At 36.2% G+C, this 17,503-nt stretch overlaps 1 protein-coding gene across 1 annotated transcript in view; it reads left to right on the top strand.

The window, feature by feature from the left end:
• The window catches only part of CCDC171 (coiled-coil domain containing 171), a 157,398-nt gene that overhangs the window by 81,794 nt on the left and 58,101 nt on the right, over positions 1-17,503 (top strand). The window contains 1 exon segment of the mRNA XM_027709201.1: positions 16,992-17,137. Coding sequence (XP_027565002.1) covers positions 16,992-17,137 — 146 coding nt within the window.

Raw genomic sequence — 17,503 nt, 5'->3', positions numbered from 1 at the left:
TTTTTTGAAACAGTCAAGATCCTAAAAATGCATCCTAATTCTGCAATCCTTTAGCAGTTGTTTGCTGCTGGAATAACTTGGTTTAGTATAAAATGCTTGATTATTTCTGAGAGCTTTAAAGATACAATGCAATGGAATAAAATAGCTGTTGAGATAGGATAGAGGCTAAGAAACTTGACAAAATAAACCTTAAATCTGAAATTTACAACTTCCAAGTACACCGATTTGGTTCATTACTTTATAATTCTTCATCCTTTCCATGGAGGAATTTTAAACCGAATTCCAGTTGTAAACTTGAGTGCTGTCCCTCAGTTAAGAGAACTCCTAATTTCTTCATGAGGTTTACTTCAATAGTTAGCACAGAATTGCATTGTGGTTGTAGCAGCCTGTATCTGTGACTGTAACAAGAAGGGAGACAATATCACTTATGGTAGCATGGCAACACACGTTCATAATCTAGTGGTTCTTGATTTTTTTTTTTTAATCATGCGTATATGATTTTGTAATGTATACATCCTAAATCATCTTCTTACCTTCAGTTTTTATCATTGCTTTTTACAGTTTCAAATCTGTGCTGAATAAGTACTTTTGAAATTCAAATAGCAGTCTAACATAAAACTACTTTGATACCAAGCGGTAAAAGAACTTTTTTTTTTTTGAGCTCTATTTATTTCGGTTTTTAAAATTAAAAAAAAAAAAGGTATTTTCTCTCCCACAGTATACCACAATCCAACTTTATTCATGACTTTATTTATGACAGGCAGTAATGGTCTCTGTCTTTGCCTTGGCATTTTAACTGAGACACCCTTTTCTCCTAGCTACTTGGGTTTTGTGACTTAAGATGTTTCGGTTTTTTCGTGTGAGTGTTTTTAGCTCTCAGTTTACAGTACAGTGAAACAATCTCATCTTTGTAATAATCAACCTTGACCTTGTAAGACAGTGCTCTTACAATTGTATAGGTTTTCAAACTCTTAAATAATACAGAAGTATGAAAAAAAAGAACTGTTGCACTGAAAAAAAGTAAAATAGAAAAAATATGCCTCCATCTTTGTCTTAAAATACAAAATAATCTATCAGTCTAGACTAAGTGTATATAAAAATTTGGTGAATGTGGTGGTATACAAGTGAGTTCAGGTGGACTAGAGTAAAAATAATTTGCTTTGAATTCTTTATTCATAATTCTTAGCAGGTAAGAAGGGGAAAATTAAAATATTAAATACTTTAAGTTTTTATAGCTTATTTTTAAACTTATTCACACTTAACAGCAATCAGTAAGGAGATATTTTGGTATTCATGTACTTTCATAAAATAGGCTTATTAAAGGAGTAATACTCAATTTCTTAGCTTTATCAGTTCAGATTTTAATCCTGTATATTTTTATCTTCTTAATGGCATATACCACAGAGACATCCAAAGGAGCCAATTACATTCAAGGTCAGTTGGAACTAGCAACTCTTTTATACCATCTTTTTTTTTTTTTAGATGAGGTGAATCAGTAGTTCTGATTCCTTAGTCTTTGAAGAGAAACTTTTACACAAATGCTAAACAGGTATCAGTAACAGACATAATTTTTATTCCTCATACAAGCTGGTCTTAATCCAGTAGAGCTATTTTTTATTTCCTTTTGACAGGCACTGTGTGTATATTTACTTCCTTTTAGGTATGTTAGTACCTGTAATAAAAATAATATATTTTTGAAGTTCTGTTTATGGATCAAGTCCTACAAATTGTTGATCGCTCAAGTGCAATATGTGTTAAATCATGTAACTTGCTACTGATATGCTTCAAAATAGCCTTCAATACATGTTTTAGAAAAAGATGCCCTAAATATTGGGTTTGTTTAATTTGCTGAATTTAGTGAAGCTGCCATTTATTTATGACAGCATAAGTGAGGAAAAATCTCAACGAAGTCCTTTAATAACAGTTATAGAAAAATGTTTTCTGATGGGAAGGTTTGGAGTGTTAATTTTCAATAGCTATGTCATTCAAATCATTATATACATACTCTCTCTTCAGAAAATGTAGTATGCTTCACTAAACAGGCATATCTGAATTCATTAGATTCAGATCACAATTGGGATTTCTACATTTGTCAGAAGTGGATGTTTTTCCCTGAGCAGGCTCTCAGTTCTTGGGTGGATTTCAGGTGAAGGTGGTACACAATTTTCTGCTTTTCATTGTTTTTCCTCTTCATATATTTATGGCCACATATTTTTCCTGAAAAACCATTTCAAATATATATACAATTTCCTTTATTAATACCATTACACACACTTTGGAAGTCAGTTTTATAGTTAACTATTTCTGAAAATTCTAACCTATGGAAGGGCTAAAAGCCTTCACTTATATGAGGAAGACCAAGTGATTTTCATGTTTCTCAAGTAGAAGAGCAAAGACTGTAAGAACACTTTAAGACGGTAAGAAAAACTAAAAAGAGAAAGAAGATTTTTTTTTTTTTTAAATCTGACATCCTCAGTTGGAAAGATTGTTAGGACTTGGATGCACTGAGGGATACTATTGATTCTGAAAATTTGTCACTTTGTCAAGAAACTGCATTTCTGTGCATTGCCTGGTTAAATATAAGGCTGTTCTTTAAAGAAAACTGTATAACTGATTACCATTAGCATCTAACTTAACAGAGAATTTTTATTAATGAAGTTTAGCATGTTAAAGAGAAGCAAGCTCCCTTCTGAATAGGTTAGAAACTAAAATTTGTAATTCATTAATGAAATGTGGGAGGTTTGTTTTTTGTTTATTGTTTTGTTTTGTTTTGTTTTGTTTTTTAGTTTCTGTATTTCTAAACACCTAAATAATTTATAAAATAGGTAAGAATGGATAAGTATTGTCATCTGCCCTATTCTTAGTCAAAAGAGGTAATGTGTTTTCTTATTACAATAAATTACAGGTTAAAGAGGATTGTCAGATATTTCAGTTTGCATTAACACTATTTGTAAAATAAGTAGGCCTGTTCACTCTCCTTCTCTGTTACATTACTTTCACTACTACTAACTTCTTAGTCTTCCAAGAGTTGGGCTTCCTAGGCTTCCTTCTAGCAGCTACTGTCTTTACGTAATAGAAAGACATTGAGATAGCATACATTGTGGACTGGACCTGAGAGCTTTTTTTCACAAAGGGAAAAAGAAGACAACTGTGGTACAGTCTGCTTTGTATTACTCAATCTGTATTTCAGATATCTAAACTTAAATTTCATGTTAAATTTTTCTCTTCTATGGTTTGTTAGAATCATCGAATATCCTGAGTTGGAAGGTACCCACTAGGATCATCAAGTCCAACTCCTAACACTGTACAGGACAATCCCAAGAGTTATACCATCTGCCTGAGAGTGTTCTCCAAATGGTCCTTGAACTCTGTCAGGCTTGGTACTGTGACCACTTCCCTGGGAAGCGTGTTCCAGCACCCAACCACCCTCTGGGTGAAGAACCTTTTCTAATCATTATGGGCTTAAGGCATCAGTCCCCCCTTAGAGACTGGACAAAACCCAAAAGTTTTGTCCAATCTCTACCTACATCTACAACATAATGATTTTCTTATTTTTCTACCTTATAAGTTTTATAGGTAATAGAAGTAGATTTTAGAAACCCTTTCTCCCTCCTCCCCATAGTACCCTTTAGTTTATACATTCCTTAATCATCTCACCCCATTCCATACCCCCCCTATCACCCTACCCCCATATCTAGTAGAAAATGTTTAGTCTTTTAGTCAAGGCAAACCTGTCTTGTTTGGAGAACGCTTGTATCTTGGCCTAAACCGCAGGACAGAGTCAAAGAACTGGGTCACCCTGCTCTCTGTACGCTGAAGATGATGAAGACTGATGAAGAAGGGGTCCCAAAAAGCACCCCAGACCCAATTCCGAGAGGCGGGCCAGGGGGTGGACCAGGCCAAAAGTTAGAGGGTGGACACACTTGGGATTGGCCAGATATTGTTATAGATGTAACATGTCGGGCACAGCCCGGCGCGTGCGCACTGTGTAACATCTTTTGCCTTGGCATAATTAAATCCTTTCCTTATCTCACCCCAGCTTACGGCTCCTGAATTTTTTCTTAACACCAGCTGAGCAGGCATCAATACAACCTAAACTTCCCTTGACACAACTTCAGGCCATTCCCTCGGGCCCTGTCACTGGTCAGCATAGAGAAGAGATCATTGTCTACCCCTGCTCTTCCCTCAGGAGGAAGTTGTAGACTGCAATGAGGTCTCCCCTCAATTTCCTCTTCTCCAGGCTGAATAGCCTAAGTGACCTCAATCGCTCCTCATAGGGCTTCCCCTCAAGGCCCTTCACCGTTGGTTAGTTTGATTTATTGTCTTACTGTCTACTTTATTATCTTACTGCATTAAATCTTCTCTTAGAAATAAATAATTGTACTCTTTTCTGTTTAGCGCTTTGAAAGCAGATCTTTATGTTATGCACAACTCTACTAGTTTTGCTTCTCTAGTTAGCTTCTAAGATTCAGGGTCCAAGGATTGCCCTATTCTTTTTCCACTTTAGAGATCACCTCATTAGTAATTTAGATCCCTGAACTAACTTATTTCTAGGCAGGTTGTTAGGTCTGTGTATTTTTTTTGTTCTGTGTCTAGAACATTCATCAGTATGAGCATGAGTAGTCTGGAGCGTATGAAGTCAGTACATGGCCTTTAGAATTGTATTTGTGCCATAGTCAATGAAGCAACCAAGCAAATATCACCCAAGTTGTTGAAGGTCTGCCTTAACTGTTCTGAGTCAAGCTTTCTGAAAAATACATAAGTAATGAGCGGAATGGGAGAAAGAATAAAGTTAAAATTGTACTTATGAACTCTTTATGAGTTTGCATTAATATGAAGGTCAGTACAACACCAAAATGTTGCAGTATAAGGCACACAAACATAATTTAATGGGAAGCTCTTATTTTGAAAGGATATTGACATTACTGTTGTGTTATGGTTTCCTTTTCTTCCTCTACATTTCTTCTTTTGTCCAGTTTTGCAAGTTGAATGTTGGTAATAATTCATTTTAATTTGAGCAATGTTAAGGTTTTACCTTGGAATTAGAATACGTATTCATACCAGGTGCGCATTTTTTGGGTTTTGTTTTTTTTAAAAGTTATGCTACTATACAACGTTTTATTGGCTGTTTGAAGGAATATTGTTCAGGTAAATTATTTGCTATCTTTGTATAGCAAGAAAATAATAAAATAGTATTCAAATAGCTTCTACTTTACGTTGGAAGAAGGATGAAAGGAATTGGGAGTTTATTGCATTTATGTGGAATCTAGTTCAGATGTAAATATCACAGAATCACAGCATATGCTGAGTTGGAAGGGACTCAACCCTTAGCCTTGCACAAGACCATCCCCAAGAGTCCCACCATGTGCCTGAGAGTATCGTCCAAATGGCCAAGGGAGGTGATTGTCCCGCTCTGCTCTGGTGCGGCCTCACCTTGAACATTGTGTGCAGTTCTGGGCACCACAATACTGAAAAGACATTAAGCTGTTAGAGCATGTCCAAAGGAGGACAACAAAGATGGTGAAGGGCCTTGAGGGGAAGCCGTATGAGGACCAACTGAGGTCACTTGGTCTATTGACCCTGGAGAAGAGGAGACTGAGGGGAGACCTCATTGCAGTCTACAACTTCCTCCTGAGGGAAGAGCAGGGGTAGACAATGATCTCTTCTCTATGCTGACCAGTGACAGGGCCCGAGGGAATGGCCTGAAGTTGTGTCAAGGGAGGTTTAGGTTGTATATTAGAAAAGGTTCTTCACCCAGAGGGTGGTTGGGTGCTGGAACATGCTTCCCAGGGAAATGGTCACAGTACCAAGCCTGACAGAGTTCAAGAAGTGTTTGGATGATATTTTCAGGCACATGGTGTGACTCTTGGGGATGGTCCTTTGCACAGCTGAGGGTTGAACTCGATAATCCTTGTGGGTCCCTTCCAACTTAGAAGATTCTGTGATTCCGTGATTTTATTTTGAACATGTTGAAGAGTTTAAGATAACTGAGGAAAGTGCTCTCACCATTAAAACAATTTTGATGTAATTTAGACACTGAGATAGAACACTGGAACAAGTCATGATTTCATAACATTACTTTGGTTAATCTTTGAAAACTAGTTATGACCAGGAGTTAATTTCCAAGTAAGGATAGGTTTACCCTTCTGTAGGAGATTGTGGGATAAGTTTGATAAGTTTGATCATGCTGATCAGTAGTCTGATTCAGTAGACATGCTAGTCTGATTTTGATAGTCATTTTGGAGTCATGCACTTAAGTGCACTTCTGGTGTTTTGTGGAAGATGACGAGTAGCCAACACAGGTGGAACAGTGCCTGGGAATAATGAAACTGTGTGGAAACAAGTGTTAATAGTTTGGTCTACAAGTTACTTCTCCACAGATGGTTAAGACCTAGGTTTTTTGGGTCCACTATATTACTGACTGGCACACAATGAAATCTAGAACACTTTAGACTTTACAGTGTAGTAACATTGCCTATTTCAGAGAATACTTTTTATCCTGAGTCTGTTTGCTGCACTATGCTATTAAAAAAAAAGTTGAATCTGACATTCTGTTAAAGTTTGTATAGAGAAAAAGGAAAACTTGAATAAAGTAATTGCATGAACCAGAGCATTTTAATTGTCTTTTAAAAGCAACTTTCAAGATTTTCTGGGTATTCCATTTGTAGGAACTATTTGCCTCCCTTGGGGGAAGGGGAGAATAAATGTAACAATATTGGGATCTAAAAGCTTAATGCTTTTATTGCTGCACTGTAATTATACTAATAAATACCTCTGTCCATGACCTTGGAATTTATAGTGCAGTGAGAAAGATTTATTGACAAGTAATTTGGAAGAAAAATGGGATTATTGTGTAATTACAGTGTGTGGTTATTAAGCGTATGTATTTACATACCATTTATCCCTATTATTTCAAGACCTTCAACAATGTTTCAGTTTTCACTCAAAAATACTGACAGGCTTCTTGGTAAATCCAGTGCGTGGGAGATCTTTGTTATATTATTGGGTCAACTACAAAGTAACTTTGTTACCTTGAGATGTGCAGAGGGGAATCAATAGATCTTTAAAACAGCATGTGATTTTTTAAAGGAAACATTCTAAACCCTATTTTTCCTAGTAGTATAGATATCAATGTGTAGGACTTTCTACTGTACATGTACTTGATATACAAGTCCTTTATACATAGATTTGCTTCTTGCTGCTGTTTATCAAAAATCTCTCCAGGGCTTCATCATTTTTTCACCTTATTCAAGTTTTCCCATGATCTCCCTTTCTGTTTGTGTGAAGCTAACTTTGCAAAGATCTTTATATCTTCTTGTGAAACTGTAAGTAACAATCTTTCAAATACTTATTGGAATATAATTAAACTATTGGAATATAATTAAGTATGTATCTGACTGACATAAGGCTGAAACAAGAGACGCACTCTTTTGCACTTCGGTCTGTTTGGCTACATACAATGACAGCAGCCATGCCTATCTTTCATATAATTTGATCTTTTAATTTAATTTAACACTCCATTTGGTATTCACTGATTTTGAAGGGGAAGATTTTTCAAAATTTATACCATTTTCATCTTCTAAAATCTGTAACTCTGCTATCATATTTAATTATGAAGAGCATGGAAGCTCTTTGAGATTGTAGCAGGGCAACAAACTCAAAACAGAAATTACTCTTTTATATTGCCTAATTTTTTTATGTTGAATTTTACAGTATATATTTATGAAATGTGAAGCTCACATTAATGTTAATGCTATGTTAAAAAAAGAGTTGTCAAATTAATTAATGAAAGAAAATAAAAAATCTTGATGAAGCAAGATTAAAACTTTGTGTGGCACAAACTGACATTCTTGGCATTGTCCCTAACTTCTTAATGTGATGGCTCACATTAATGCACTAATGTCTGGTGGAATTGTGCAGCAACCTCTTCCAAGAAATGGCTGCAGAATAACCTACAACAGTAAAAAAAGCTTAACTGGGACCACCAGTGTATTGAGGTCACAGACAGTATATTTTCTTACTCAGAACTAACTGAACCTTTCTATTTAGAAAATTTCTTGAAACTGTTCTGAAGAGAAGATATATGGCTAGGGTACCGTAATATTTGTTTCTTAAATATACTTCTGAAGCTGTGTGTCAGTCAGCCTGACCCTTATGACTTTTTCTCGGTGTCCAGATGCTCCCTAACTTCAGATTGTATGCCTTTTAAAATAAACAGTGGGAATGAAATTGTGATTATTTAGTTTGTAGGTACCATTTTGTTGTAATTGTTAATATTCTTTTTCTGTTGTTTCTTCTTCTTCCTGAATTATTTTAACTGACTGTTAACATTTAGAAATGTTCCAAAGAAACTGAGCGATGCAGATCTCATGCAAGGGCATTTCTGGAGAACCTAAAAAGTCTCTTCCAGGGCTTAGAAATGTCCCTGGTAATGCAAGATCATTAAGACCAGTAGGACATGATGGGAGACAGGAGGTTTGAGGCTGTGACAGACGACAGATGCTATAATGAAATGCAAGAAATTGGTGCAATATATGGTATCCTGATAGAAATCCAGCTAAATACTTCTGTGTATGTACATGTGATATAGCAGCAATTGTAAAGTGAAGATAAAATCTTAAGTGCTCTTTGTGTTTTTGTCTTGTATACTGTGTGCTAATGTGCACAATTAGATAATGTATAGCAAAATTGTGCTACAGTATTGCAGAGAGCAGCGTTACAAAGCAGCAGCAGAGTTTGCTCCTAAAGTTAGTGCCTTGCTTGCAGGTACATGACTGTTACTAAAGTCATCTTTTGCAGTACCAAGTGTAAACCATCTTTTTGAAATCTTGGAATTGTAGCAACTATAAGGCTGGTTGTCTACCAGGGTGTAAAAAAAGAAGTGTAACAATGAAAAAAAAGTAAGATTATCCTTTTCCATGGCACTTAAATATCTGATTTAAAGGTGCGATACTGCCAAAGCACAGAAAATCTGCTGCTTCTGCAGGGCTGGGTCCTTTCTAGTCTGTGGTTGTACAGAGTTAAGTAGTGTGAAGGGGGAGGAATTTACATTTCTGGGGAGAAAAAAGAAACATCAGTCCTGAGGTAGTGTGTCAGAAATTGAACAAGAAGTGAATGATCATGTACTCATGCCAACATGCATGTGATTCCAAAATTTTATTCTCGTTTAACTTCAAGAGTTATTCTTAAAACTCACAGGGATAAAGCCTGAGTTTTTCTAGAATTGGTTTTCTTCTATTAAGGTGGTATAATCCTTCTCTGCAGCAACAGTGATACTGTTGCCTTAAGATCAGAAGCCAAAAAATACTCCAAGCAAATTTAGTATAGAGATAAGATAAAGAGAGCAGGTCTTTAATGATGGCCTCCTGGCCCACAGGAGTACAGACAAGATATGGCGCCCCAGGGTATGGTTCTACAATTTTACAGTATTGCCCATCCAATCCCAGAACTATCCCCCCCCAGCTCCTCCCCTGGCATGCCTCTTTGGAATTTGAGTTGGGGGTCCTAAGATCCCTTTCGGCATCATTTTCCTCTTCTTCACAGCATGTATTGTCCTTTGGAGCCTCTCCAAGGTTCTGGGCTTGAAGGTTGCTTTGACTACAATGGTATCTTGTTGTTCACGCTTATCTTAAACAGAGGTTTTTCCTACAAATCTACCTTGAAAAGAAGTCTAAATGTGCCTGAAGAATTTAGAGAATTTGACATGAAATAGGGAAAAAGGGTTTAGTGAATGTAACCTACTGTTCCAAAGTGTTCTTAAGTATGACAGCTACATTAAAATTTACATTTACTACACAATTACTTCTAAAATCTACAAAAAGCAAAAAATCTAAAAAGATCAAAGGCATCATTCTAATGTAATTTGCTTAGCTTAGAAGCTGATAAAAATTTCTAAATTATCATGTGCATAAATTTTATCATGTACTTCAACATTTCCCAAAATGTAGTTTAAAAGTAGATTTTATTTATTATCTCTGTTTAGATTACTGTATGTCTGAAAGGCCCAGTGTATCTTGGTATTCAAAAGGGTGTCTCTCAACAGTCCATGAGGGTCTAACCTACGTGTGAGTGGTTTATATTTTGTGATTACTTCCATAAAAGCTTTTAAAGTTTTGTTTAGTTGTACTTTGAAGCTGAGTGAACATAGGATGTTTCTTCTGGAAGAGGTGTTATTATGCGGAATTATTCAGGAAGAACTACTGTGGTTAAATTAGTAAGCTGGTTTAATTCACAATAACTTTAAAACATACACAGTTCAATGACTTCATAAAGCATTTTCAGTCATACTTTGCTAAACATCTTGAGCTAATACAGTTGAAAAATATATTCCTTTCTTGTTGATCAGAATAGATTTTCTCTTGAGAAATGTTTGATGGTAGCAAAGAGATATTAAACCTAGCTATAAGTCTTTGAGGCACTGTAATCCATCCTCAACCACTGCAGGTAAAATGCTCGTGCTACCTTAACTTACTTGGATGTCTGAGAGCTATGTTTCAGTCAATAAATGAACTGTTGTCTAGACATACATAGGTAATGCCATTTGCTTTCACAATGTGCGTGCTTCAAATTTCAAGTGCCTTTTGTAAGTAAAATCTCTTGCAAAATGAAAATGTGTGCATTTTCTCCATCCCATCCCTTGAGTCATTCTGAAATAAATTTTTATTGAAACGTTTCCTAATACTTGGACTCTGGATCTTGTACAGTAGCTGCATATCACAACTGCTTTTAAAGCTACCTGTACTGTCATTTAAGTCATAATTGTCTTTGGTTGATTGCTTGACATTTTTCTGATAGTGATTTGGCTAACCCATAATTTGTGCTCCCATGTTATGAGGGTTTCTTATATGAAACAGTCACAAATTATTGTATTTGACATCTTATTAGAAATGTGAAAATATGTCTGCAAGTATCCCTTCATTCACCAGTATTTTGTTGGTTATTTATTAAAATGATTGTGCTGGTTGGTATTTGTTTTGCTTAGTAGTCCCCTCAGTGCTCTGTGACCTCCTAACACAAGGCACTTTCAAAGACATGAAGAGCCCTTTTGCACCTTGTTAGAAACACTATAAGCTATTTTTAACTGCTTCCATGCTTCACATACTTCAGAGGAGAGTCGTCGGGTATGTACTTTCTCTCAATGCCAGCATATGAAAAGATTGCTGCTGTCAGGATGGGGGTCCAGTTGCAAAAAGGTTAAAAAAATCACTGCTTTTTTCTGCAAAGCAGATATAGCTCATTCAAGTGTCCTTTTGAGCACTCATATTTCTTTTTCTTGAGAAGTTTAAAGGGCATATGAAAGCATTTGTTGTTGAAGGAATATCATGGGCGGTCAGCCTCAGGTTAGCTGTGCTTGCATGAGCAGATCAGCCACATGGAGTTCATTTCAAACTGTTTTAAGACACTACTGCAGCCACAGTGAAACACACAGTGAATCTGGTTGATATTACAGTTTAGTTTCAATTTGAGAAGTGTAAATCCTTCTTTTTCCTGACACAGGGCTAAGTGTCTGCCTTGGATATGGGGTTTTTTTAAAGTATTGATGAGAAATCTCAGTTATGAATTTTTTTTTTTTACAATGGAACTTTTCCCCTGAAATTTTTAATTCCCTTCTAATAGAAGAAGCTTCATTTTTTTGTTCCTGTCAAGTAAGAATTCTTTCAGAAAACATCCTGTGGAAATTCAGCTGTATAATTTGAGCTATTGTACTTGGTTTGCATTGCAGTCATGCATACTAAAAATATGGTTAACATTAAATATTAATATAGCTTGTTGTACCTTTTGAATTTGAACCACTTGAAGATGCAAACTTCTCTAGGTTACTTGTAGACTGTCTTTTGAGGGGCACTCAGAGACCCTCCTGAAGATTATATTTACCAACAAGGATAATGGGAAGTCTGTTTAAACTGGATGCTGACTAAACTTTCTATACCTTTTTTCATTGTGAAATTTTATTAGCTGTGTGTGTAGGACAGCTTTCAGAATGTATTTTTTTAAAAGTAATATTTTGCATCTAAATAGAAAATATACATATGAAACTTCATCTGGAAGAGATAATCTTTAATTTCACAAATTAGTTCATAATACACATACTGCAGTGTATTTACGTATCTTATACTTCTATATTGTGTCTATGTAATTTAAATCTAATTTACTAAGGAGTTTAGTCTAGCTTTGGGTGATCTTGGAAAATGTGCTCTCAGTATAAATGTGTCACACATGCTTTGCGTGAATTTAAACTGTATGGCTGTCATCATTCATCTGGAGTGCTTGTCCATCTGTTATCTTTCAAATAGAGTGCTTTTTTATGTGTAAAGAATAACAATGTTAAGCTTTGATTCATTTTTGTAACTGGTTTTGAATAAAAAGATTCCTCCCTGGGAAACCTAAACTTGTTAAAGGGAGCTTGTGGAAGGACCAAACGAACAGACATCCAATGAGATTTTTCTTCAGTGCTATCAGTTGCTTAATGTTCTTTCCAACAACTGTTTTTTCATGCTTAATTTTTGGAGGGAAAAAAACCTAAATATAACATGTCTCTAAAGGAAACTCCTTCTAAGGATTCTGATGAAAGCTGAACTGATCTATGAGATTTTGGTAGATGATAAAGGAAGTAGCACAGTGATGTCTGAATTAGCACCTGAATGCATAAACATCTGAATTAAGCAGATAACTGGCATTTTATAGAATGCTAATAAATTGGAGTTTGGCTTCTAAGTTGGTTCAGAATCACTTATGCTTGAAAGTGAAAGCTCAGCATCTTCACAGAACTATGTGCAGACATAGTAGATTTTTAAAACCTTCATTCTTCTTATCATATTTAGCCTCAACTTTCTAACAGTTGTAATTGTCCACAGAAAACATTTCAAGATAAATGCATTATCAGGTTTTGAAATTTTCTTATTTTTGTAAATACTAAGACCTGGGGGGCAAAATAAGGGCTATATTGTGGATTAAGTGAAATATCTCAAGGCTGTGCTTTTCTGATAACTGAACCTGAAGTGACCTTTCTCAGACACAATTACAGAGCTGTATGTTTTTCCTTTAATTTCATCAGGGGTTTAATTAGTATACAAATAAAACTTCCCTTATCTTCCTTTCTACCTAATTGGCTTGTCTTTGCTTATATATGAAGAATGTGAAAATGGGCTGTAATTAGGGTGACCGTGTTAACCTTTTTTCCTCAAATGTACTGTTGCCTAAAGGCCTCAAGGCCTAAAACCAGTGCTTTGGATTATTGCTTTGCAATCACTATGGCTCTCCCATAGGTTTTCTCATGAGCAGAAGGGCTTTGGGTGCTGCAGATTCCCACTGCTTAACGGGATCTTCATTCTTCTCCCCACTAAATGTTTATTGATTATCTCACTGCTCCACACTCAGCCTCCAACAACTTAATATCAGGTGACAGTCAGGAGAGTTCTCCAAGTAATTAGAGTGGAGCATTGAGGGAACAATTAGGAGCAGAGTTATTAAACTTGATTCATCCTATTCTCTCCTGAACACTTTCTTGGATATCAGAACATCGCACTTTCACAATCTACCCTGGCTGAGAAATTAGTGGCTAACCTGCTGCTTATCATTGTTGCCTTGCTGCCTTGAGGCACACCCTCTTGGTTTCAGTCACTCAGCTGGAAATATTAGAGTCCATAAAGTTTATCAAGGGTTTTAATTAGATCAGTCTGAAGAAGAGGAAAAAAGAGGCTTACCAGCCATTATTTTATAATACTCCACACTGTATTTGAGCATTTCCAAGGCTTGACTTTAACCCACAGTAGCAAGAAGCTTCAAGTAGTTGCTGAAACCTCTTTTGGAGTGCTAAAATCAGTTTCCATTTTGCTTAGATATTGAAGTATTGCTGATAGTCCTAATCCTTTGGAGGTTTCTGTAAATAATGGTGTTCTTTTTGAATATAATAAAGCTGCTGTTCAGTGAGATACTTAATTTAACCATTTCTGTATTGCTTCATCACCAGTTAGTGTGGATTGCTGGTCATGCCCCTTAACAGAGATAGGCTTCATGCTTTCATCCCTGCTATTGCCTCATTAATAGGCCCGTGCTTGCAGTGGGTAACCTAGATTAGTTAGCAGCTCTCAGAAGATTTTGACACCTAGTGGATCTCTTCACCATTAGTGGTCAGTGATGAAAGCTTTATGTGAAAGCAGACAGCTCTTCAACCCCTGTAGAAGCATAACTAGCTTGAAATAAATATGCATAATGTTCATATTATCCTGTCTCCAGTCTTAGACCACTAGGATCTTGGAGCCAAAATCTGTTCCAGCAACCTCTACATCAAAAATTTCTTGCATCAAAATATTAGCAGGATTATTTATTCTACATCATCAAAGCTCAGCCTTGTCATCTTAAAAACAGGTTTTTCGATCAGGTGGGAAAGTAGATTGAACGAAGTGTTGGCACCAGAGACCTTCTTCACTGTTCAATAATTTCTCTTTGTCAAAAGGTCAGAATGTGGGCAGAGGGTAGACTTGACTTGGTTTTCACAACTTTATCCTCAATGCTAACTTAACCAAGCAAACAGTTAACACAAAACACAATAAATGAAACAATATAATGTTCTTTCTTTTTAAATTAAAGATGGCTCGCATTATTCATGCTAATCGACATCTTGTTCCTCGGAAAAAACTTTTCTGAAAATCTGATAATTCACTAATTCAGCTGTTCAGACAGGGGCTTTAGTAGCTGCCAGTGGCATTAGGGTAGAATTTCTGAAAGCAACACTACCGGTTTTGGGTATCTTTGTGGAGTGGATGAATGATATCTGTGTATTTATCTTTTTTTTAGGTGAAAAATATCAAGTGTTCATTGAAAATAATGACCTAAGACTCAGAATAGAGTAATTCAACCCGGGGTCATTAGAGCAAGAAAAATATTAGCATTTCTGGGGTTAGAGTTTCTTAAATAAACTTCTGATTGCTTTTTTTTTTCACTACAGCTGTGATTAATTTCAGCCTAGATTTTGTAAATTGCTGAACAGACAGTTTAGTGCTGTACCTTCAAAATACAACGTTGAAATAACTGGATGCTTTTTTGACTTTAGAAATGTTTGAAGAAAACTTACACCAATCAGCAGATTTCAGTTTATTTTGCAGTCTCATGCTGTACTTCCTTACTGTGTAGAAATTTTCTCTAGCATGTTGTGTTTTGAAGTACCTTTGACTCTTAGATAGGTCTCTAATTTTTTCAGATTAGCTGAGTTCTCAGCTTCCTCCAAATTTTTACCAGCCTTTTGTATATACTGTTCTTGATACATATCCACAGCACAGTACATCTTCTCCATGTTCCACAGTCCAGGGCAAGTACTCCTGAGTACAAATTATGCAGAGCATTCTCAGAACTTAAGCAGAAAACATATCCATAAATTTTGAAAACAAGGTGCAAGAGCTCAGTCTTGCAACTATGCAGCCTTCTCTATTGTCCTGGTTAGAACGGCTGGGACCAATTCATCCCTGGATGGGTGTAACACAAAACTGTGTATTCTATAGCCTCCATGCCATTTCCCAAAAACTGCTGTCAGTAGAGGCCTGCAAGGTGGGAAGATGTTCCTGTACCCTTTTATGGAATTCCCCGCTCTGATATCCTTATATGGAATTCCCTGCTCTAATACCCTTTTATGGAAGAGGGACTGAGCATCCGCATGCCCTTTTATGGAATTCCCTACTCTGAGGGAGGGACTGAGCACTCCCGCCTGAACTGGAGAGTATATAACTGGGAGTTTCAGAGCCTTGGGGCTCTCTCTCGTGGGACCCAGAGGAAGACAGCAGACCACCGCTGCTCCCAACCAGGCTGAGACCACCACCCTCAACTGGACTGCAATCACCACTTCTGACCAGACTGCAGCAGCTCTCCCACCAGCAGGTTTTATCCCCTCTCCCTTTGCTTTGGACTCGGGGGGTGGGCCAAGGTACACCACTTTTGTTCATACCCCAGGGTGCTGGGTTTGTACATTTGGGTTTTGTGGGTTAAAACCAATTGTCTGTCTGTATACTTGTACTTATTGCATTATTTTAATAAATTGTTATTCTGACTTATAAATCTCTCTTTTGAATTGAGTTCATTTTGCCTTGCTGGTTAACTTTTAAACCAGCACATCTATTCTTCTACGTTGGTTTAGAATATGTCAGGAAATACACCTTTTGTAAAAGAACGTTTATAACCACGTATTATAATTTCTCTCTAAAAAGGCAATTAACAGCTTTAAGTAAAATGTAACATTTAGCAAATTATGAAATCAAATTATTAATACTCCAGTCTGTAAATATATTGATTTATCCCAGCAGAAAGGAGTATTAACTAAACAGGTTCTTTATTAATTAATCCTATGTGCTATTTTTCATTTATTGGATTAATCTGAATTGATTAAAGCATGTTGTGTTAATTCTAAGTCAGAGAGAAATGTTAAAAAATATACATACTATTTTGCATATTGGAAAGCTAATTTTGAAGTAGCAAAAGCACCATAAAACAGTGATCTATACTTAGCAGGAATTGTGCCAAATTTTACTTGATGCACTAACAGAGAATATTAGATACTTTTTTTAATCCTGAAATTTCTGAATAGTGTAGAATATTTAAATAAATGCTTCTTTTTTTATTCCCTTTCTTTGTGAATTCTTTAATGTTTATTTTAAATTAAGTATTGAGAATATTTTGTGCTCTTTAATGCTGTACTCTTGATTATTTCTACTGTGTTTAGATCTAATACTTGTAAATATAGTACCTGTAGCACAATATATGTCCCTGCTTGCTCAAAAAATCACTTTATTTTATGAACATATTTGTACATAGGCCATGTACTACAAACTGGGGAGTTGCTGAGTTAGTAATGTTTTACCTAGAGAATTCAGAAGACTTTAGTATGCAATGGTCCAAATCTACTTCACAGTCAGTCTGTTTTCCACTTTGCTTAATAGCCTATGGCATAAACTGAAGTTAATTATTTGGGCTGACAAGTAACTCTGTTTTCTGTCTGCTTGCAGAGCCTCTCGGAGGCAACAATGAAGCTGAGAAGAAGAGATCGATTTCTGCGTCAGCAAAATAGACTTCTTACCCAGCTGGAGCAGGACAAGCGTCGGCTGAGCAGGAGCATCCGTGATGCAGAGAGTGCCCTCTGCACGGCAGCGAAGTGAGCCCTGGGACCTTGGGGAGATCATTTAAAACAGACGAAAGATCAATTCTTACTTTCATGCACAGGGTTTTAGCCTTGGCTAATGTATTGCTAGAAAACAAAAGTACATCTGTCTATCTTTGAAATTCAGGGATAGTCTTTGAAAAAGCAAACTGTTAGTTCAAGGTACTAGATTTAGTTCAAGGTACCAGATATTATGTTTTCTCTAGTTATCCCATAATAGTGCTCCAAATTCTTGGTCCTGAAATACCATAAGCATTTTGTTTGCCGATTATCTTACTGACTTGACAACATGCCTTTGGCAGATCCTTACTATTCTGTTTATTTAAGAAATGATTGTTTGTTCTCTCTATTTTCATGTCA

The sequence above is a fragment of the Neopelma chrysocephalum genome, unplaced genomic scaffold (assembly GCF_003984885.1).
Source record: "Neopelma chrysocephalum unplaced genomic scaffold, ASM398488v2 Primary Assembly neopelma1_96710, whole genome shotgun sequence".
NCBI lineage: Eukaryota > Metazoa > Chordata > Aves > Passeriformes > Pipridae > Neopelma > Neopelma chrysocephalum.
Note: the sequence above shows the minus strand (reverse complement) of the source record. Positions and strands in the feature narration are given on the sequence as shown.